This window comes from Xyrauchen texanus, chromosome 41, assembly GCF_025860055.1.
Source record: "Xyrauchen texanus isolate HMW12.3.18 chromosome 41, RBS_HiC_50CHRs, whole genome shotgun sequence".
Lineage (NCBI taxonomy): Eukaryota > Metazoa > Chordata > Actinopteri > Cypriniformes > Catostomidae > Xyrauchen > Xyrauchen texanus.
The window spans coordinates 16,674,771-16,698,196 of NC_068316.1; the positions used below are offsets into that span (position 1 = coordinate 16,674,771).

Here is a 23,426-nt window from a genome sequence, read left to right on the forward strand (position 1 = left end):
TTGCATGTCGAAATAGGGAATATTTAATCCTGTGGGATATAACACAGTCCTAGAACACCTAATGTACTATTTTTGTATAAAGTTTAAATGATCCTATCTACATTAAATATTGTAAATCAAATCTACATAAATAATCGACATAATCCAAAATATTAATTATAAATATAACTGTCTAAATATTTTTAAGTAATGCACCAAATCCTCTCAGTTCTTTTGAAGTTAATGTAGCCTTTGATGACTTGCAAAAATGTCTGAACTACACAGAGAGAGTTACAATGGATTTTAAATAGCCTCAGATTTTGCAAATGACTTCTAAATTAAATGGAGGTGGACAAGTGTGATCCAAACACTGATTTTGTTGAGTTGGTCGACAGGAACTGAAAAGATGCTTTCCAAAACAGAAAAAAGGAATCACAAATTAAACCGAGACGAGTAATTTACACTGTACATTTACTTAGAAAGAGCTACAACCCCAACTCTATCAGCATGATTGACAAGCATGCCACTGTCTGGGTTTTGAGGTGCACAAGACTTATGTTGCTGCTTTTTCACTCCCTCCATATTAAAACTCTATCTACTGCATTTACACTGCAGGCGAGCGATGCGACAAAACTAGAGATCATCTCATAATAATAAATTACCTACTGTACGGGGTCATTCAGACCGAAAATTTTCTTGCGCTAAAAAAGTTGACGCGGAGCTCCTGCTCGAGACACTTAACGCAGCGATACGCGCGCAAAGACGTCCGCCAACTACATATTTACGTAAAAATAATTTGAAAAACCGCGAAGACGCAAAAACGCTAAGTTTAGTTTCCATAGAATTGTTTTCGGCGCGGATTCACCGATACACCGTACAAAGAGCCATAAGAATGCGCGCGCTTTCGGTGTGGAAATCTTCCTTGATTAAAAACGAGCGCGAACTGTCACGTACGTCGCTGGCAGTGTAGATGGGGAGTTATCAATTTTAACCAGAACTGCACTGTATCTGTACTACAGATAAAAAATAAAAAATAAAATAATTACCGAAGGCGCACTTACCAAGAGAAACTCAAGGGTCCCAACATAATCCCGTTCGGTCTTCAAAAGTTCGTTCAAAACGAAAACTCGCAAACGAAGCTGTTTTTCCAAATCTTTCCCGCTTTCTGCTCTGTGTTCGGCTTTGCTCTCCTCAGTCATGTTGATAGGCTTCCTTAAAAAGTGTTATTAAGTTGTTAAAGGAGATGTTTAAATGAACTGACGCGGTCCAGGCGCTTAAAACATGATAAAAACAATCGAGCAAATTCGCCAGAACTAATGAGCTGAATTCACAAACAATCGAAAACACAGCTGCTGGAATTTGCTACATTTAAAATAAGCATCCAACTTCAGCACCGCTCTATACGTCTGAGAAAAGTCTAGTACTTGCTTTTGGACATTAATCAAAAACTTTGGTCCATGCGACTCCCAAGACCTTCATCCTAAATCCAGCCTCCCTCTAGCATGAAAAGGACAGGAAATAAATGGCTGGGAATTCGTGCCAAGACAGTAGGGAAACGTTGATGACATTGGGGGTAATTACAATGCAAGAGTTTCCCACACTTCAATATTAGTTACATTACATAAAAAGGCTGAATGGAGATGAGTTGTGTTACTTATGTAATAAACAGTAATTATGTAATATTATGTAATATAAAAAAAAAATCAAGGAAAAAATATTTAAACAAGTTTGGTATGTTTTCCTGACTATAATACTAAAAAAAAAGTGTGGCAATGTGTAATTAATGGGATTTTTTTTAAAACCAGGATCAGTTTAAACAGCTACAATAATTTCATAACCACATGTGTCGTCCTAAATAGACTACTGTTGAGTTGAGAGAACAAAGAGAAAGAAAATTGGCTTGATATTTTTATTTGTCATTTAGGCCAAGTCTGTTGTGTTGCCTTAAATTTCGTTTCTTAGATGAAAATGCATGAAAGAAATTAAAAAAGTAGGCGAAAGAAAGAAAAAGTGTTTATTAATTTATTGAACTTTTCTGCTCTTTTCCGTCAAAAGCTATCAAAGTGTCAAACAGAATGGCATGCCTCAGTGCTTTCCTAAAATATATATATATATATATATATTTTAATTAAAGAGTGACAAAGAGAGTTAGAATGTGATGGAGCAATTGTCTTGGTGGAAGCTAAATGTGAAACTGAACTGAAGTGCACTTTATATTCTCATGTATATGCTCAGACCCTTATGTTCCCGTAAAAAGTAAGGCTCTAAATCAGACTTCTAAAAGTGCTCTCTCTACACAGATTTAATACTCAATGACAAAATAAATAAATAATACTTTGAATTATATAAATTATTTATAGAACTTCAACTTTTGGGGAAAAAGTTTTTCTGAGACTCAGATCACTTTGTTCTGGTGCCCTTTGCATTCAGCTCAACAATATGATATTTGACTCAAGCAAGAATGTCTCTGAAATTTGGCCCTTGCTTCTGTAGTCTTAGCAGCAGTCTGTCATGTCTTCCCTCTACAGACTCAGTGTTTGCCCTGTTTAGTGCCTGCCAAATTAATATAGCTCTATGAAATTCTATCAGCAGAGCCAAATATTCAATATTCCACAGTTATTGACTCGCACAGAGCACAGTATCCTCTAAATGGTTACTGGAGTGGTCGAAACAGACCATCAACCTGCTTGGAGGTAGAATGTGTGATTAACTGAAAAAAATTGGTTTATTAAGACATCAGATAAAGCAGCTTCCATGCTGTATAAGATAGAAGATGAGACCATACTTCTTCATAGCTATCAGACACTGCCCTCTAGTGTTAAATAAAAATACGTCTTTAAAATATGGACTTCTGTAGAAGAGTGCATGGGTCTCAATCAGAAGTGGAATCAGGACCAGACCCCCCAAGACCCAGATCCAGACCAATACCAGACCCCTCAAGGGCAAAATGCTGACAATGACCTAAGACCTGCTGGTCCAACAACTGAGCTGTCCATTTTAATGAACTGAACAGAAAATGCATTCATGTTACTAGCTGAGGCAAATCTTGCTGATTTTCAGAGAGAAAACAGGATCATGACTGCAACTCTGGTCTTGATTGGGAATAATGTTAAATGTAAGTTATAAGCTATAGCTTGTTCTTTATTAAAATAAACAATAATAATTGTCCTAATACATAATCTCACTGCTAACAGGTTGATGTACCTTACACTATTATATATATATATTCACACACACACACACACACACACACACACACACACACACACACACACACACACACACTGGTGCCAAAGGTTTGGAATAATGTACAGATTTTGATGTTTCGGAAGGAAATTGATACTTTAATTCACCAAAGTGGCATTCAAGTGATCATTAGAAGTATTGTCAGGACATTACTGATGTAAAAAACAGCACCATCACTATTTGAAAAAAGTCATTTTTCATCAAATCTAGACAGGCCCCATTTCCAGCAGCCATCACTCCAACACCTTATCCTTGAGTTATCATGATAAAATGTTAATTTGTTACTAGAAAATCACTTGCCATTATATCAATCACAGTTGAAAGCTATTTGGTTCATTAAATGAAGCTTAACATTGTCTTTGTGTTTGTTTTTCAGTTGCCACATTAAGCAATAGACTGACATGTCTTAAGGTCAATATTAGGTCAAGATGGCAAAAAGATACAGCTTTCTCTTGAAACTCTTCAGTCAATCATTGATTTGAAGAATGAAGACTATACAATGCTTGAAATTGGCCAAAAAAAAAAAAAAGATTTCATGCAAATGAAACACAACAGTCACAAAGACAAAGGCCAACTGGTTCTAACAAAGAGATGTGGAAGACCAGATGTACAACTAAACAAGAGGATAACTACATCAGAGTCTCTAGTTTGAGAAATAGACACCTCACATGTCCTCAGCTGACAGCTTCATTGAATTCTACCCACTCAACACCAGTTTCATGTACAACAGTAAAGAGAAGACTCAGGGGTGCAGGCCTTATGGGAAGAATTGCAAAGAAAATGCCACTTTTGAAACAGAAAAACAAAACAAAAGTTTAGAGTTGGCAAAGAAACACAGACATTGGACAATCGATAATTGGAAAAGAGTGTTGTATTCTTAACCCCATTGAGCTTTTGTGGGATCAGCTAGACTGTAATGTGTGTGAGAAATGCCCGACAAGACTATTGTCTATGGCAAGTGCTACAGTAAGCGTGGGGTGAAATGTCACTTGAGTATCTGGACAGCTAGAAAAAAAATTTTTTCAAATTGTAATAGTAATTTTTCATGTTATCAATGTTCTGACTATACATTGTGATCAGCTGAATGCCACTTTGGTTCATAAGAGCTAAATCTGTCCATTATTCCAAACCTTTGGCCGCCAGTGTGTGTGTGTGTGTGTGTGTGTGTACATGAACTCAGCAAAAAAATAAAAATCCCTTACTGGACCAACACTGAATTATAAAGATAATTTTGTAAAAATCCAAAGTGTTTAAACAATGTTTTCTATGTTTGTTCAATGAACCATAAACAATCATTAATCATTAAGACACTGACAGCTTACAGACAATAGGAAATTAAGGTCACAGTTATAAAAAATTAGGACACAAGAGTCCTTTATACTGACTCTCAAAACATCATAAGAAAGATGCTCAGTGTCCCTGCTCATCTGCGTGAACATGCCTTAGGCATGCTGCATGGAGGCATGAGGACTGCAGATGTGGGCAATAAACTGCAATGTCCGTACAGTGAGACACCTAACATAGCGCTACAGGGAGACAGGAAGGACAGCTGATCGATTTGGAGGTGGAGGGTCCGTCATGGTCTGGGGTTGTGTGTCACAGCATCATTGGACTGAGCTTGTTGTCACTGCAGGCAATCTCTATGCTGTGTGTTACAGGGAAGACATCCTTCTCCCTCATGTGGTACCCTTCCTGCAGACTACTTTTCAGCAGGTAAAATATCTAATTATTCACTGTATGTTTACTAATAGTTGTAAATGTATATACAATGTTTACCAGTAGATGGCATATTTGTCTCTTTGGATGGATGAAAAAAGGAAAGAGGGAAGAGAACAAGCCAGAGAAATGCCTTTAAAACAGATTTCATTATACTTGAACTCACAAGAAACATTGATTGTGATGCATTTGTAAATGTGCAGTATTTCTGGTGGTGAAAAAGTTGCTTTACTTCCAAGTGATAAGATATAATAAATATAGTAGTTTCTACTGAAGCTTAAAGACCCAACTAATGTCTGCAGTTCTCCTGCTGTGATCCTTGGAGATTCTTTGGGCACTTGAACTATATATATATATATATATATATATATATATATATATATATATGTAGGCTAGTAGTGGCCAAAAACATTTGCACCCTAAAAATCGGCATTATTTAGCCTTTTAATCTTTCGTTCAAAAACTTCACAAAAATCTCACTTTTAATTTAAGTAAAACATTTGGGAAATATCTCATAATTAAATAAATATTTTTCTCCTTAACACATTGGCCATGATTATTGGCACCTTTTTATTCAGTACTTTTTGCAACCTCCCCTTGCCAAGATAACAGTTCTGAGTCTTCTCTAATAATGCCTAATGAGGTTGGAGAACACTTGGCAAGGGATCTGAGACCATTCGTTCATACAGAATCTCTACAGATCCTTCAAATTCAGAGGTCTATGTTGGTGGACTCTCTTCTTCTGTTCAACTCACATATTTTCTGTGCGGTTCAAGTCAGGGACTGGGATGGCCATGGCAGAACCATGATTTTGTGGTAAGTGAACCATTTTTGTGTTGATTTTGATGTTTGTTTTGGATCATTGTCCCGCTGGATGCCACATTTAGTACCAATGAGGCAAGAGAGCAGGATCCTAGTGCAGCAATCCATTTATTCACAATGGCAAGAAGGCAAGGATACACAGAAGATGATGACTTTGTAACGAAGGTGACAAAACTAGACAGTTGTTTGGGTTAACATAAACTATGAAACAACTAACAATGAACAAGAACTTACAATGATGGAACTGAACTAGAGGCTATATATTCACAAGGTGCTGATGAGGGAATGGAGACCAGGTGGCTGTGATGAAGACAGTGAATCCTGGGAAATGGAGTTTGGGGACAAGACAAAAACTATTTCAAAATAAGAGTCCTTGGAACAACAGTGACTGTAACTGTGACACTGGACAATCCAACCAGGGCCCATTGTAAGCTTTCTGGCAGAGGCAGTCAGGTTTAGATTTGATAGAGTCATAATGCCATGTATCCAAACAAGATGTCCAGGACCTCTGGAAAAACAGCCCCACAACAGGCTGGAAAAACAGCCCCACAACATTCAAGATGCAGCACCACATTTAACCGTGTGCATTGTGTATGCCAAACCAGAGGCGGAGCCAGAGAGGTGTCCAACTTTTTATTTGCTACTGGCAGTTGCTGATGCTGACTGACATCTCATTTAACCTCTTGTCAAAAGAAGAGTTTATTTTTAATTTTTTTTCGCCGGCAGCGCACACAGTTTTCAAACGGACGACGAGCCGAGGACGAGAAAATATAGTTGCAAGATACAGAAGAATAAGAAAATGTCATATTTGAAGTAAATTAAGGTTTAGCATCATGTTTGTTTGCTGACTACATTTTATGAGACGCTGTGTGAGTTAATAAGGCTCCAATAGGCTACAGGTTAATCAGATTAGAGAGATCGTTTCGCAATTTAGCATAACAATCCTTACGATTACAACTGCGCTAGTAATACATGCATATATCGCGCAGTATGGAAGTTACAGTATACAAATGTTTAGCTAATGTGGGGAAGTAGGATACAGCTTCAGCGAGTAAACATTTAGCAGTTTGAAATCGATTAGCTAGTTCAGTTACTTCAGTTCAGAGGAGGGCTAGCAATGATCAAACTGGTAACTTAGACTGGTAGTTGATTTTAATGTACAGTTATGAAAATTAGGATTTGTAATTAAGATAAAAATGTTGGTAATTGGATGATTAGATGTAACCATAGGCTGTCATATTTTTGTACAGGATCAATTAAACATGAAAAGAAAGGGAGAGATATCTTTTTAAAGAAGCACAAACAGGCAGATCAGGTACAAACAGACCCCAGCCCTTGCATCACCACTGGACCCCAGAGCAGCTCCCTAGCTGAGGCTAGTCAGAGTCAGTGTGGTCAGACTTCAGGACCACCAACAGGTCAGAGCATCTACCAGACACAGGCAGTCAGTCACAGCTCAGGAATTTACGTTGAGATGATTTTGTCAGATTAAAAGGATAGCTCACCCAAAAATAATATAATAATCATTTACTCACCCTCATGCCATTCTAAACCTGTATGACCTTCTTCTGCAGAACACAAAAGAAGATATTTTGAAGCATGTTGGTAACCAAATAGTTTTGGGTTTCCGTCGACTTTCATTGTATTTTTTTTTCTATACTATGGAAGTGATTGGGAACCAAAACTGTTTGGTTACCAGCATGCTTCAAAATATTATATTTTGTGTTCAGCAGAAGAAAGTCAGTCATACAGGTTTGGACATTTAAAATGTTGGTTCATGTTCTTGTTGTTGATGGCTTTGGTATTTATATTGTGATTATACACTAATGTTCTTGTGTTATAAATAGATGTATCAAGGGATGACACAGAGACCTCTTGTAAGACAGTGAGCCAGAGCTGCCAGGAGATGTTCAACACTTATTACTTGTAAATTCTTTCCTCTCTGTAAGTACTGTGTGAAAATCTTTTATGTATTTTTTTGTAAATGTGAGGTTTTTTGTAACTAAACTCAGCATTTAATGTAACAGACACATGGTACTGTATCTTGTCTCCTTAGTACTTAAAATATTTAGGATGTTCAACACTTGTAGACAGAAACAGAGTGACCCAATTCTTTCCTCCATGTGAGTACTGTATGAGTGTTATTACTATCAATACCAGAAAAACAGCTTGTAAATCATACATACCACTTTTTTACATTTATATATTTAAGTGATGGATATGTTTAGGGGATAGAAAATACAGTTTGTACAGTATAAAAATCATTATGGAAATTCCCCATAAAACATGGAAATCCAACATTGTGTGTGTCTGTGTGTGTGTGTGTGTGTGTGTGTGTGTGTGTGTGTGTGTGTGTGTGTGTGTGTGTGTGTGTGTGTGTGTGTGTGTGTATGTGTGAGCGTGTATTTATCACTTTGTGGGGACCAAATGTCCCCATAAGGATAGTAAAACCCGAAATTTTTGACCTTGTGGGGACATTTTGTCGGTCCCCATGAGGAAAACAGCTTATACATCATACTAAATTATGTTTTTTGAAAATGTAAAAATGCAGAAAGTTTTCTGTGAGGGTTAGGTTTAGGGGTAGGGTTAGGTTTAGGGGATAGAATATAAAGTTTGTACAGTATAAAAACCATTATGTCTATGGAAAGTCCCCATAAAACATGGAAACACAACATGTGTGTGTGTGTGTGTGTGTGTGTGGACCCCCGAAAGTAGCAGTGGTCACCCCAAATATAAAACTCTAGTTACACATCTCTGGTGTTTGTTGCCAAAAAGCTCTTTTTTTGTTTCATCTGACCATAGAACCTGGTCGCATTTGAAGTTCCAGTAGTGTCTGTCAAACTGAAGACATTTGAGTTTGTTGTTGGATGAGAGCAGAGTCTTTTTTCCTTGAAACCCTCCCAAACAACTTGTGGTGATGTAGGTGATGTCTGATTTTTTTTAATTTTTTTTACACTTTCTGACCCCAAGACCCAACTAATTTCTGCAGTTCTCCTGCTGTGATCCTTGGAGATTTTTTGGCCACTTGAACCATCCTCCTCACCTTGCGTGAAGACAATATAGACACAAACACTTTTCTAGGCCAATTTTTAACATCTCTAGTTGATTCTTCTTAATTATTGCCCTGATGGTGGAAATGGGTATTTTCAATGCTTTGGCTATTTTCTTATAGCCACTTCCCATTTTGAGAAGCTCAATAACCTTTTTGCTGCACATCAAAACTATATTCTATAGTCTAACCCACTGTGATTGACGATAAAGGGAATTTGGCCTTTGTTTGACATATTTATACAATTTCATGTTCCAAGTCACCCAGGTGCACTAAAAAATATAAAACATGAATGGGAATATACTTCAGATGTTTTATACTCTTAAGAATTTCTAGAAAAATATTTATTTAATAATTAGATATTTTCCCTGATATTTCAACTGTTTTACTTCAATTAAAGGTTAGATTTTTGTGAATATTTTGAATGAAAAATCAAAAGGATAAACAATGCAGATTTATTTCACAGTCTTCATTTGTTTTCCTTGAACCAGAGAACCACAACTGGAACCTCCGATGGATCTCCTGCCCAGGGAAACCGGGTTGGCTGAAAGCCGAGCACACACTGAAATGGTCTAAGACCAGTAGCTGCCTGCCGAAGGGTGTTCTGTGCGTACTCTGCCCAGGGTAAAAACCGGCTCCAGCTGTGCTGATTGGCGTGACAGTATGTCCTCAGGAAGCAACCAATTTCCTGGATCTTCCTTTCCGCCTGCCCTAGTCCCCATAGTCTGTGGATTGTAACCAGAAGACAGATTCACAGTCACACTTAGAGAGTGAAGCGGACACCTGTCCGTCTCAATATCCTTGGATTTTCCAAAGTTTCTGAATACATGGTGGAATAGCAATTTGGCTGTTTCCATGGCAGTGGTTAGTTGCTTAAGGGGGATCAGACGGCAGGCCTTGGTGAATCTATCCACCACAACGAAAACACAAGTATTACCTTCGGATTCAGGTAGGTTAGTGATGTAGTCAACTCCTAAGTGTGACCATGGATGTTGTGGTACGGGCAGCGGGAGGAGTTTGCCGGCTGGTAAGTGGCGAGGAGACATCCTTGGATGAAACGGCGTACATCTTGAGACATGCATGGCCACCAATATCTGGACCGGAGGAGCGAGAGGGTTTGTTGGATACCAGGGTGACCACTGCCCAGGGATGAGTGAACTGATTCAAGAAGTGTGGCTCGAAGTGTGGCAGGAATGTAGAGTTTACCCTCTGGGCACTCTATGTGCAGGATAGTTTCAGTTTCCATGGGGTTGGTGTCGGGAGAATGTGTCAACTAGAGTGGTCAAGTTGCATGGGCTCGTGGTTGGGTCCTGGAGGTTGCTTACCAGACAGGTGGAAATTGTAGGATGGAGCGTTCTGTTGTCAATGTTCCACTTGTTTGATAATAAATAATAAATCGCTCCAAGCCGCTGGAGTCATCATAGGCAGTCAGCTGCAGTCTCAGTCGAGCATCCAATCCCTGGCGGTACGTGGTTGAGTGGTTTACAAGGAAATTTTTTAGGCTAGAAACTGGAAATTAGAAGGGTATAATGCTATAATTGTGGTGTATGAGGACATTTCTAGTGTCCGCATAATTCAAATCGCTTAAAAAACTTACTTATATGAAGAATATTTTTTGTGAGGATTAGGTTTATGGTTCGGGTTAGGGGATAGAATCTAAAGTTTGTACAGTATAAAAATCATTATGTATAATGATAACCACACCAATATGTGTGTGTGTGTGTGTGTGTGTGTGTGTGTGTGTGTGTGTGTGTGTGTGTGTGTGTGTGTGTGTGTGTGTGTGTGTACGCGTGTTTTTGTGATTTACGAGGACAATTTTGTAAGTTACAAACTGGTAATTACAAGGTTATTATGCTATAAATGTGATTTATGAGGACATCGCTAGTGTCCCCATAATTCAAATCGCTTAAAAATCATACTAAACAATGTTTTATTGAAAATGTAAAAATGCAGAAGGTTTTCTGTGAGGGTTAGGTTTAGGGGTTGTGTTAGGTTTAGAGGATAGAATCTATAGTTTGTACAGTATAAAAGTCATTATGTCTATGGAAAGTCCTCATAATGATAGGTAGACCAACATGTGTGTGTGTGTGAGTGTGTGTGTGTGTGTGTGTGTGTGTGTGTGTGTGTGTTAAAAAAAACAATATGTTATGATTCATAAATGACCATAAATGTTTAATGCATCAAATGTGATAGTAAAGAAACAAATATGCTATTTTTTCTTGAAGGTTCAATGAACAGTGCCATTTAAAAAGATATATAATTTTCTGTATAAAAGTCTTTATGCTGACAACTATTTCAATTTCTGAGTATTCATATGTCAAGCTTTACTGGGTTAGCAAGCACCAGTTATAAGGGGGAAACCTGAAAAACAAAATTACATTGCAATCTTCAATACTCAGAGCATAATTGTGGTACAGTATCAACTTGCTGGTGGTGAAATGTTGGAAAGATATATGCAGTGTCCAAAGTGTACAGAGTGTTACTTTTGCTTCCTATAAAGAGACATACAAATTATAGGTTACATTTCTGAAACTCTGTTGTCAAGAAACAGAGGCTTTCATCTTCTAAGGGTCAGTAGATAATGAAAGAAGACCTGTTTCAACTAGAGCTGCAAGATCAGTAGGAAGAATGAGAGACACAGTCTTCTAGGAAGTAAAATGTGAAGAGTTTTCACAAGTTTTTCTTCTCATCCATTCTCTTCTCCTCAGTTCAGACTAACTCACTCTCAAGTTTAATAAGACACAGAAATTAAAGAAGAAATCTGCACTCCTACAACAAAGACCAATCTCAAATAAATCAGTAAACAGGGATGACAACTCTCTTCCTCACAGCTGGGATGTCATCCTATTGTGGCTGTATGAAGAGGATATAAATATGCGCTTTCATTTGATTCTCGTTCATGGCTTCCACATCTTCTGAGAGAGTGACCTTTTATCCCTTTTAGCACTAGGGCTTCATTTGCTGGTTTATATTACATATTGACTTTACACTAGCTCCACTGTGACCAAGATATACGGCAGGCAATAAAAGAATAAAAAGATTTTAAATCGCACCGGGTAAATGTCTGTAGAACATGTGTGTTTTCAGCCACAGAGGAGTACATGGACGAGCAGAGGAATCAAAATTTCTGCTTGGTCGGGCATTAATAAACGTTTCACGTATGTTAAAGTGCCCTTCACGATCAGGAAGTGTTTGCATGCACAAAGACTCACTATCCCAATTCATCTGCAGTCCAGAGTAGGATACATGGAGAGACTCAGCTGAACCGATTGCTTATTGAACTGAAAGCCTGTACATTGAAGTTTGCAGGCGGTACTAATGTTTTATTGGTGGTGCAGACTGCAGTCGTTAAAAGCATAGTATCACTTCCAAACATTCAGTCTTAAAGTAGTTGTGTAGTTACTCTTTATTTTTTTTTACTACCACCAAGATATAAAAGTGATTCAGATGGCCCCTTACAGCATCCTTGCAAATTGAGTCCTTAAAAAGCCAGCTTCAGCCTACCACTATCCACCCTCTGTATTTACTCAGACCTTTTGGGTCCCCTACAAACTGTGAACATGATCTGCTATGGAAAGAAACCAAGTTATGAATATGCTACTGTAGCTCAACCTGTCCATATTTCTCAAAAACACTTCAGTCCTGTTTTTCTTGAATGCAAAACTTAACCACTAGTAAGAAATATGATGCTATTGGGGAGGTATTGCAGCACATGTGGGGAACATGGTAAAGGGCTATTTTTGTTATTGCTGAACACAGGAATTTATGAATTTTCCTCCCAATGTGGTATCTTGTATGCAATTTCTCACTTTAGTGGAGACAAATTATGGCAGACACCGACAAGTAATGGGAAAGCAAGAGCAATTGCCTTATTGTGCTTTAAAGATACCATAACTATAAAACGAAGCTTGGTTAGATGCCTGAAAAAGATTATTTATCATCAAACATGTTGTCCATGCAATGGAAGAATGACAGAATGTCATTTTATGAAATGATGCTATTTTTTTCACAGCATGTTCCCAGGGAGATCTCCTCCAAAGTCTTTGCTTTCCACATTGAACCCACTTTTACAGGATCAGCTTTCCTGTCTGTGCCTGTCTCTGAGGGTAATTTGTTGCACAGTAATTGGGTGTAAAACAGGTGGCCGAGTGTTAACACAGGGGGAAGCATTTGAAAAATGTGCTGGTGCTATGAAATTACAAAGCCTGTAGATTGCTAGTTATAGGCCGTTAACCTCACTATACAGATAGATGAATATAGAATAAAACACAAGTTGCAGTAACAACAAATGGGTTCTACTAAAAAAAGAAAAATGGTAAAGAATGACCTCTTCATAAACTCATCTCTGTGGTGTTAGGATGAACAAACAAGAAATACACTGCCTAGCCAAAAAAGAAGTCACTGTTTGGATTTAAATAAACAGATACTTAAGAGCATATGATTGCATCATTATTGCAGGGATTAATACATTTCAGCTGGCAACAATTATTTTAACCCTAAATGATGCTGTGTGTATATTCTCATTTTTTAATCAACCATGTCAGAAGATGTATTCCGTGGTTGTAGAAAAGATGCTATTGTGTTTCAGAATTGGCAAATTACTGGCCTGCATCAAGCAAAGAAAACAACTAAGAAGATTGCTAAAATCACTGGAATTGGGTTAAGAACTGTCCAACGTATTATTAAAACCTGTAAGGATAGTGGTGAACCATGAGTCCTGACCTTAACCCCATTGAACGTCTTTGGGATTTGCTGGAGAAGACTTTACGGAGTGTTTCGGCTCTCCCGTCATCAATACAATATCTCTGGCTAAAATTAATGCAACTTGGGACAGAAATAAATGTTGTGATGTTGCATAAGCTTGACGAAACAAAAGCCACAACAAATGTGCGCCGTAATCAAAGCTAATGAGGTCCAATGAAATATAAATGTATGCAACTGTTTTTTGGCCAGGCAGTGTGAAATAAAGGAATAAGCATAATCAGTCAAACTTTGTTCTAAACCTCTAACACTAGGATTAAACTACATCCTGCACTGTTTGTGCTATGGACATGAATAGCTCAACTCATGTGGGTTGTTGATAAGAGAAGTGCAGTTACTTGTTTAAATCACTGAACATACAATTTTTACCTGGTGGATGATAGAACAGGTAAAAAAACAAAAAACATATAAAACATAGATATTGGGACAAGAGGCATTAACAGGAACATAATAAAAACTTGGGGGTGGACCCCTTTGACTTGGGTAAGTATTGTATGCAACCACGCAGAACACCCTAACAATGCTTTAGCAACCACCTAGAACTCTGTAGCAACAGAACTGTTTACGTTGTAGTCCAAAAACATGGAAGAGAATTTGCCATGGGTTCCCTCTGTATTTTCCTATGGATTTTTTATTATGGGGTTTTTGAACTTATTAGAAAAATAAGGTCAAGTAATATACATTACTTGACGATATGTGGACGTTTTGTTCTACAACATAAATTACACACAGTCATATCTCATAAGTGAAGTTTGAAAATTCACGTTTAAGGACTATGTGTAGTTTATTTTGTAGAGCAAACCTCCATTCAAAACCCATAGGAAAATCTAGAGGGAACCCATGGTGAATTAGCCTTCCAAATCCAAATTATTGAATACTGAAATATTGAAGACAAAAACTCCGCACCCAGGGCATCAAACAATACTGCTGGGAGCCGTGAAGAGGCAAAATTCCGCTCTTAATAAACGGCACTGTTTCACTTTGAGCGTTCCACTGATCTCACTCCAAACAGAGGGATTCAGTTCCCAACCCCGCTGACACCCCGTATCACGTGACCACACTTCCAAAAACGCTTTAAAAGACTCGGGATACCACCCGAATTCCCACATGAATGATTTCACACTTCCACCTCAAGAAATCGTCCCAGCAGCGAACACGGGACATTCACTGGGATTCATTTCAGCCACTTTCTACAAGCAAAGCAAAGCGCAGCCTCTGATAAACAGCTGCAGCATCACCGTTTATATAAATATATTCTAGGTTATAATATGGCATTGAGAAGAGACTTGGTCACCACTGTTTTATTCAGATGTGTTATCATTTTCAGCACCACGCTACATCCTGTCGTCGCTTACCTCTACAACAACCGCTATGTCGGGTAAGTGATGCGTTTCATTCAGTCATTCATTGACGCTAAAAGGTTTTACGTTCTGAGCTCTTGAGAAAATTCTGATGTCCGATTCGTTGAAACGATAATTTTTTTAACGATTCGGTTGAACCGATTCGCTGGCTTTGGAAAACACTAGACTGTAATGGAAAATAATCTATTCAGTTCACACATAACTATTTGTGTTTAACTTAATATTAATTTTGGCTACATTAAAACAATTTTGTAAAATGATTCGGTTATTCACCGGTTCGTCCGAACGAGCCGTTCCCCTCAAATGGATACGTCTTCTCATCAGTTTTGACAATCCAGGGCGAGGGACGATTGTAGTGTAGAGGTGCACTCTGTGTCTCAGCACATGAAGACTAGAGATCAGTCTGTCTCTTCTTGTGTCAACGCTGGATTTAAACAACAAAGCAGCTTCACCGGGCTAAGATTTGTTTTTCCTTTGGAAAGACTGAGAACTCCTTAAGGGACATCTTAAACTATTCAGTGAGTCTCGACAGGTAGAAGCACGAAGTGCAAAGGACCTCTGAAGATGATAATGGACGCATTTGGCAAACATTAGAGTGTTATAGGACTATTGTGGTGTTTTAAGCAATAAGGCATGAGAGACCGTGCTATATAGTCACGCTAATATACAGTAGTCACGGCTGAAGGAGTTGTAGGCTCCACGCGACTCCCTGTGACTACATTCACAATATGGCACAGCCTAGAGTGCCTTGTTGCTTTTATATAACGGTCACCACATAATAGAAATATAAAGGAAACAAATGTTCATTAAACATTTATATTTTGTAACTAAAATCATTGGGTGATTCTTAGTTCTAAGAAGGAATGGACGTGTTCTTATGAAGACCAGTCTTGCCAAGCTACCTTGGAAGAACGAACTTTGGATGTGCTGCAATCTTCCGGTTGCACAGTAAACATCACAGCACATTTTAATCCAGTGAGAGAACTTTTGGCATTATCACGCCAGTGACAGCATTACTATCATCACACCAGTGAGGTTTTGCAGGACTAGTGACATGTTAAAAGACTAAAGTCTGTAAACACTTGTTTCCTCCATGTTTAATGCTGTATTTATTTTGGTGCCCAAAAAGACAACAAATGGTGACAGAGTATAATGACTCTCACGCGCCATCAGACTTTCCCAAGTGTAAAGGGAGCTAGCTAATAGATAGCTTTGCAATGTGTATACCTCACTCTCCTAACCTAAAGATGTGCACTAGCGACTGATGCTAGGGGCTGTAAAGGAGTATGCGATAGTCTGATGGCACGTGAGAGTCATATACTCCGTCACCATTTGTTGTTTTTTGGGCATGATTTTAACACAGTAATAAACATGGAGAAATTAGTGTTTACAGACTTTATTCTTTGAACATGCAAAACCTCATTGGTGTGATGATATTAATGCTGTCACTGATGTGATAATGCCAGAAGTTCTCTCACTGGATTCAAATTTGCAATGATGGTTAATTGTACAACAGGAAGCTTGCAGCATATCTCAAAGCTCGGAATAGATGCTTTCTGCGTCCTACTATCCTTCTAAGGATGCTTGGCAAGACTGTCTTAATAAGAACACAAGTCCGTTCTCCTTGTTCTTTGAATTGAGACTCACTCACAGTATAGTCCCTGGTGGTTAACCTTAAACATTGCTAGGCAACAAGAATAACTGTAAGCTATGGGTGCTGCAGAGAGATAGAAATAGAAGTTCTGTAAAGAGATCAGAGCTGTGCTTTATCATGATTAAAAACACGGCTGTTGACCAATCAGCATCCAGGACCGGAACTATCTGTTTTATGTTTATTTTTTGATTAAACTAATTTGAACAAACTAAACTTGGTCAAAGATAAGTTTTTGGGTTTGAAAATAATAACAGATATTGGAAAAGTAAGTGAATTTCAAACTGAGTTCGCTGGTAGACATATTATACTCGATGCTTACTGGATCTCTCATCACCATGTATTGTGGGTATGTCTTCTTGAACTGGAGTGGGTTTACCTTCAGCACTCTATTCTGATCCCAAAGGGCTCCTACAGTCAGGGGAACCTGGAAATATCAGAGAGTTCAAGGGGCTGGACAATTTATGGAAATTCATTATTAAAAGTCCAGTTATCATTAATGACAGATAAAAAAGTAATTGAAATTCATTGGTCAAAAAGTGTAGGAACCATGTGCGACACTAGAGCTGGGCTACCGAGGCTTAAGCCACGAATGTTTTCCGTATAGCTCTGAATGATTTTATCCTTTTGTATTGATGTAAGAAGTACCAGTACTTCGATATCGAGTTGATACCAAAATATGTTATATTTAATACTTTAACAATATATTTTAATATTAAGTAATATTAAGCTGCTTTCCAACTCTCATGTATGTGCATGCATGCAAGAAGAAGAGCGCTGACGTCATGAGATTGCGGCTTTATTGAGACCCATATTGAGAATCGCTTGTCAAAAACAACAGCAGCAAAATAACGGCATCAACTGACAACTGTAATGAACATCGTGGCATAAAAATGGAATTAAGCCTCAATAATTAGCTGAAACTGCAACACTATGAGAATGCGGAAAATTATTGACAGGCAGAATGCGTCAGAGACACATTTTTGTCTAGAGCTGTCACAGAGACATGTGAAATATCTCGCAACACATTAATATCTTTCAGGGAGTAGGACATTTTTTGCATACTTTTCCATTCAAGGGGCTATTTTAGCCCAATTGCAGCCTGCTATCTATTAAACGATGTAAATGACCTGATGATTTTCAACTGTACACAATGTGCATCTAACTATGGAAAGCCGAAAGGAACAATATAGTGTCTTTTTGTATCATGTTTTAAAAAACATATTTAAAAGTACGCAATTTCTGATGTTCAAAATCTTCTGATCTAAAGCTGAGACTCAAGTTATTGGGACCTTTTAGTTTTAATTTCAGGAATATTTAAAGATTTTCTATATAAATGACATCTCACAAATGTAACATTTAAACTTTTATTATAAATGTTTTATATTCTGATATTTCATCAAAGGTCCTCTCCCTACTCTTATGATATTATAGGGGATGGAAAAGGGTTATAATACTCATAACCAAAGTCAACAAAGAGAGTTCTGTCCTCATATTAAGTAATATTTATGAGTTTCAAATAAGAGTTTTAGGCCTGAATTCATCATGAAGTGGTGGTCGAGTTTGAGCTTTATTTATACCCACCACTTATACCCATTTATACCCTTGTTTCTGAATTATTAAAGGCAAGGAAGCTTAAAGAGTCAAACAATTCACAAAGAGTTGAAAACACTTGCTTCTTACTTCTCAGAGTGAGAACTGGGGAAACACTGGCCTGTCAGTCAAAGAGCCGAAAGATAATATTTAAGATGAAACAGAACAATGAAAACACACTTTTTAAAAGGACACCTTATCCCTGCGGTCTTCCAGATATCCCCATTTACATGACAATAATATCATAGATTCTGAGTAGTTATATTTCTGAATGGGAAGATGGGATACAACTTGACACTTCTTCATCTTGTTTTTTACAGTAGCTGGACAAATTCACCCCAGGTTGAAATATCATATGATTTTGATGGAATTCTCCATATTCCCTTTGAGTGTGTTTTTAAGGCTGTATAGAGTATTGCACAGGTGACAAGAAAGCAGCAGTTGCTTTATTTTTATTAAAAGGGAAATGGCACCAGGAATGCATTTGACACAAACAAATACACCAGCCTAATTTGGTCTAAACTCTGAACTACAGTCATTTAGGCCAATGCAAATATTTCTGATGCAGCCGTGTAGGATTAGGAATGTTGCTGCTTATCATTAGAAAAGCTTTAAAGCATCCTAAGTTATTTATGGCTCACAATAAAACTCAAATTTTCTCTGAAGATTTTTTAGTGTGTTTGGACTTCCTCTCTTTAAGTGAGTTTGAATATGGGAGATTTATATGTTATGTTTAGTGTGTCACACATAGATAAAAAGTGGTTAACTATCATTAAATAGATGATTAAATGGTACAGCTGCTGAAAATGTGCTAACAATCAAGTCAATATGATGATTTTCATGTTTTGTTTTGCTAAGATTAATTTTTTATTTTCCAGCTTAAATGTCAGCCTCCCATCAGTTAGTGTCTTTCTCAGGACAGGGTGCTATAAATTCCAAGCGACCATATTGGGTCAGTCAATTGTGTTTTTCTCCATTCCATCAGATGGATGCTTTACATGGGGCTATAAAACACAACAATCAACGCCTCTTCATGTGTGTGAGGGTGTGAAGCCCAGTGCGTTTGACCCAGCTCAGCCCTCATACACCACACACCAACCTAAATGCCAGGCTTTGTCCTTAATGTGTGAGTCAGTTGCCAGCTGAAATCAGAGAGGGCCTGTATGCTTCACTAGTGTAATGTCAGAACTAAAGACAGTTTATGTCTCCTAAAAGATGAGAAAATGTTTCACAATGTCATTTAAATCTACAAAACAGTACCGTTTAAGATCAGTATGATGCAAGCTTACTGAGAAGGCATATCAAAGAACAATTGTTTAAATGATAAATGGGTTTAAAGCACAAAAACTATCCCTTACCTCTCTAGTAAAAAAACAATGCACGTCATCACTAAACATTTCATACTGTGACATATTTTGTGAGGACGTCATTTAAAAGTCTGACCAAACTGCTTTGGCAAACACTTGATGTAAAGATGAGCTTAAACAAATAGAGACAGATCAAAGACCACAGCCCACTGTGTAACATGATTTTGTATAGCACCAAAATTCTGATGACGGACTTGTGCTGTATTTGCAGGTCTGGTCTACCAGGATTAGTTTTAGATCTAAACAAAAAAATATATATATTTTGAAAATACGGAAAAGGATTGTATTTGATTATATGCTTTCTAGTTTAGCATAAAAAGTGTCTTGTGAAATGTGTCACTGCAGAACTTTATATATACTGTGTGTGTGTGTGTGTATATATATATTAGTGTTGTCAGTCAATTAAAATTCTAATCACGATTATCACAATATAACATCAATACAAGTCAAAGTGTTCATATAATTTTTTTTTTATAGGGGCATAAATATCCACATATAAACATTAATTAAATATTGGACAGGTGGGAACAATCCACAAAACAACCAACAGGAAACACATAAACAAACAACAAAATAAAACACCCCAGACAAAATGACACAATCTGGAAATTGTCGACACGAGGAGTCCTATATCCTATAGTCAGCAAAATTTGCTTAAACTTGAATATGAGCGTACAGCAGCTCATTGCCCTGGAGCTGAGGATGGGTTTGTTTTTGTGATTGTTGGGATGAGCAGTTCTTTACGGCTCTGTGTGCCGATATTGCATGACACCACACAATAAAGATTCTTTGGGAAATACTGTACCATCCAGGACATAAAATACCATGTATGTTACTATCCTACAAAGACACTGTGGGTGTGGCGTCAAGCGCAATTTCCACCACTCTTACATTACTGGGAGATGCCTTCCTTTATTATGATGAACTGAGACGAGCATTGTGGCTTTCTCTTATAATGGTAGAGTTGGCATGGAGTAGCACCACAAAAATATTTGTTTTTACCTGGAGCATTCACATCACTCAAGGCCTAAAAATAGCAGTTTGCTTTTTGTGATGCAATGAAGTCATCACTGATGTCTTTTGAACCATTGCTGACAAAACATCCTTTGTAGAGTAGCCTTTATTTGTCACCTATAGCGCAATAAAAAGTCTGTAAATACCACTACTACTGGAAACACACTGACATTAATCAATAATGATAGCAGATGAAATGCGGTGAGGGGTTATTAAAGGGATAGTTCACCCAAAAATGAAAAATCAATAATATACTTACCCTCATGCCATCCCAGATGAACACAAACAAACATTTTAGAAGTATGTGTCAGCTCTGTAGGTCCATACAATGCAAGTTAATGGTGGCCAGAACTATGACGTGCCAAAAAGCACATAGAGTAAGTATAAAAGTAATCCATATGACTCCAGTGGTTAAATCCATATCTTCAGAAATGATATGATTGGTGTGGGTGAGAAACAGATAAATAATTAAGTCCTTATTTACTATAAATCTCCACTTTCACTTCCACATTCTTTTTCTTTTCTTTTTGGAAATTTGCTTTCTTCGTGCATATTGCCAACTTCTGGGCATGGAGGAGAAATTGAAGCATATGGGTTACTTTTATGTTACCTTCATACTTCAAAGTTTAGGTACCCTTTCACTTAAATTGAATATACATCTCTGTTTGTGTTCTGCATAAAAAGAAAGCCATCATCTGTTGTACAATTTCCACCTGGCCACTTTTGACTTGGGCCAACCACCTAGCAACCACCAAGATCTCCTTAGCAACCACAACACATCAACCATTCATGTTGATATATGGTTTCCTTCTTGTACCCACATCATAACGTTTACACTTAGGACAGATGAAAAGGGCAAATTATGTCATTTGTTGTTAGATAAGCTGAATGAATCATCGACCCTATAGTAGGGCTTTAATCTCCAGCACTGTAACTGTAAAATAAAATTATACTTCCTTTGAATTGGCATACTGCAACTATTTTGACTGCTGTAAGTTTGCCTGCCTGACAGGGAAACATTGAACATCTCAGTAAGTGTATGAGCAGAGGGGCAGGTAATATTGCAAATCTTGTTAATGACTTCCTGGCTGGTCCGTGATCTGTTTATTTATGTGTTGATTCAGTGGTGATTAAGTGTTTGTTTAATAATGTATTACTCTGGAGCATGTAGCAGGAATTCCTCAGGATTAGATAAAACAAGAAAGGAGGATATCCTTGTAAAATCTTTAAAACCCAACCCAAGATGCATACAGACTTAAGATACATCTGGAACTTCATTGTATCTTAAGGTGTACATACGGTTCAGTCATCACTCCTTTTTCAGATACTAGTGTTTGTAAAATAGAAATGATTGGTTGTATATTCTTATAGCTAATAGAAGCTTTTATTTTGTTAAAAATGAAAAACAGTTTTGTTCCTGTTTTTTGATTGAGCATTGTATTTTAACATTTATAGTAATGGTATTCCTTTATTTCTGCAGCGATCAAGTGTTCAGAATAATTCCTAGGAGCAACTCTGAGGTTCAAGAAGTCAAACAGCTTTTCCAAAACCAGACGGTGAGTCTCTTCTTTCTACAGTACTCATATCGCAATGTCATTGATCATGTGAAAAGAACCATACAAAGCATGAACAAACATGATGTCACTTTCATGAAAGATGAGTTGTGTTAATACGTAAGTAACCAACTAATGGCCCAGAAATGTATATCATGTGGGTCTAGTGTAATTGTATGGTGCTATCAACAACAACAACAACACTAACTGATAAAATATGTACTTTGAATGTACTGCAAATTGCTTTGGATTAAAGTGTCTGCCAAGTGTATAAATGTAATGTAACACATTTTCTTACAAAATCAGGACTGGTAAACTATTTTAGTTTTCTACCAGTACTTAAGTTTCCTGAATGTCTGAGTGATTGTCATTACGTTGTTTTTTCCAATCTGTGAGCACAAGCATTTTGTCAGTCTGAACACCAATGATGCATGAATGTACTTAGCTTCCTTTAGGAAGGGTCAGACAAGAGTTACAGAAGCTTCTCCAGCACCATCCCAAATACCTTTTTGTTTTTTCAGAAATATGCCTCTGTATTTGTGATGAGTACAAGGAGAACACTGATGTACTTTACTTTACTTTTTCACACTAAATGAGACCATCACATCTCAGGATATTAATTATCTCAGGACATCTCCATATATTAATTAATGCGACCTGTCTGGGTTGAAGGACACACTTGCCTGGCAAGGGGTTTGGCTAAAGCTGGCTCTATTTCCTGTCATTTGCTTGTGTAAGATGTCCAGTGGTGTGTTAACACACTCAAAAAGTTATTGAGATATTTCTGCTTTGTTTTCCTAGACACTGACTTCATACCTGCCCTGCCTGTGTTCATAGGTTTAACAAAAAGGAAAGTGGTAAAGATAAGCATATATGTTTAAAAACATGAACCACAGCTAATTGAAAACAAGATATACAGACATGGTCATTTAAGCAAAGGGTTTCAACTCTGACTGCACTCTCAGTCTGCAAACTACTATCTCAATTTAGTCAAGGATAGTGTGCCACTTGGCCAAATTTCGTCTTGGTTGAAATAAGATACATCTGTAGCTTAAAGGACTAGTTCACCCAAAAATGAAAATTATCTCATCATTTATATACCTCATGCCATCACAGATGTGAATTACTTTCTTCTGCAGTACAAAATATTTTAGACTATCATTTAATTGCCAACAAAAGCCTTCATCAGTCAACTAACAAAGGACAATGCATCAATGTGAACTTCTGCAGTTAATCCAGGATTGACTTCAAAGATATTAGCCATTCATCTTAAAGTTCAATTTTAATTATTATTATAAATTTTTTAAACAATGG

The 23,426-nt window shown here is 37.5% G+C and overlaps 2 protein-coding genes across 3 annotated transcripts in view; one reads left to right on the forward strand and one right to left on the reverse strand.

Moving 5' to 3' along the window:
• The window catches only part of LOC127634272 (phosphatidylinositol 3,4,5-trisphosphate-dependent Rac exchanger 2 protein-like), a 212,030-nt gene extending 210,556 nt beyond the window's left edge, over positions 1-1,474 (reverse strand). For both annotated transcript variants that reach the window (XM_052113748.1, XM_052113747.1), the window contains exon 1: positions 1,041-1,474. In XM_052113748.1, coding sequence (XP_051969708.1) covers positions 1,041-1,178 — 138 coding nt within the window. In that variant the 5' untranslated portion in view covers positions 1,179-1,474. The remainder of the gene's footprint in view (positions 1-1,040) is intronic.
• A 13,324-nt stretch (positions 1,475-14,798) lies between these two features.
• The window catches only part of cpa6 (carboxypeptidase A6), a 36,389-nt gene continuing 27,761 nt past the window's right edge, over positions 14,799-23,426 (forward strand). Inside the window, exons 1-2 of the mRNA XM_052114194.1 lie at positions 14,799-14,951; positions 22,040-22,115. Coding sequence (XP_051970154.1) covers positions 14,842-14,951; positions 22,040-22,115 — 186 coding nt within the window. The 5' untranslated portion in view covers positions 14,799-14,841. The remainder of the gene's footprint in view (positions 14,952-22,039; positions 22,116-23,426) is intronic.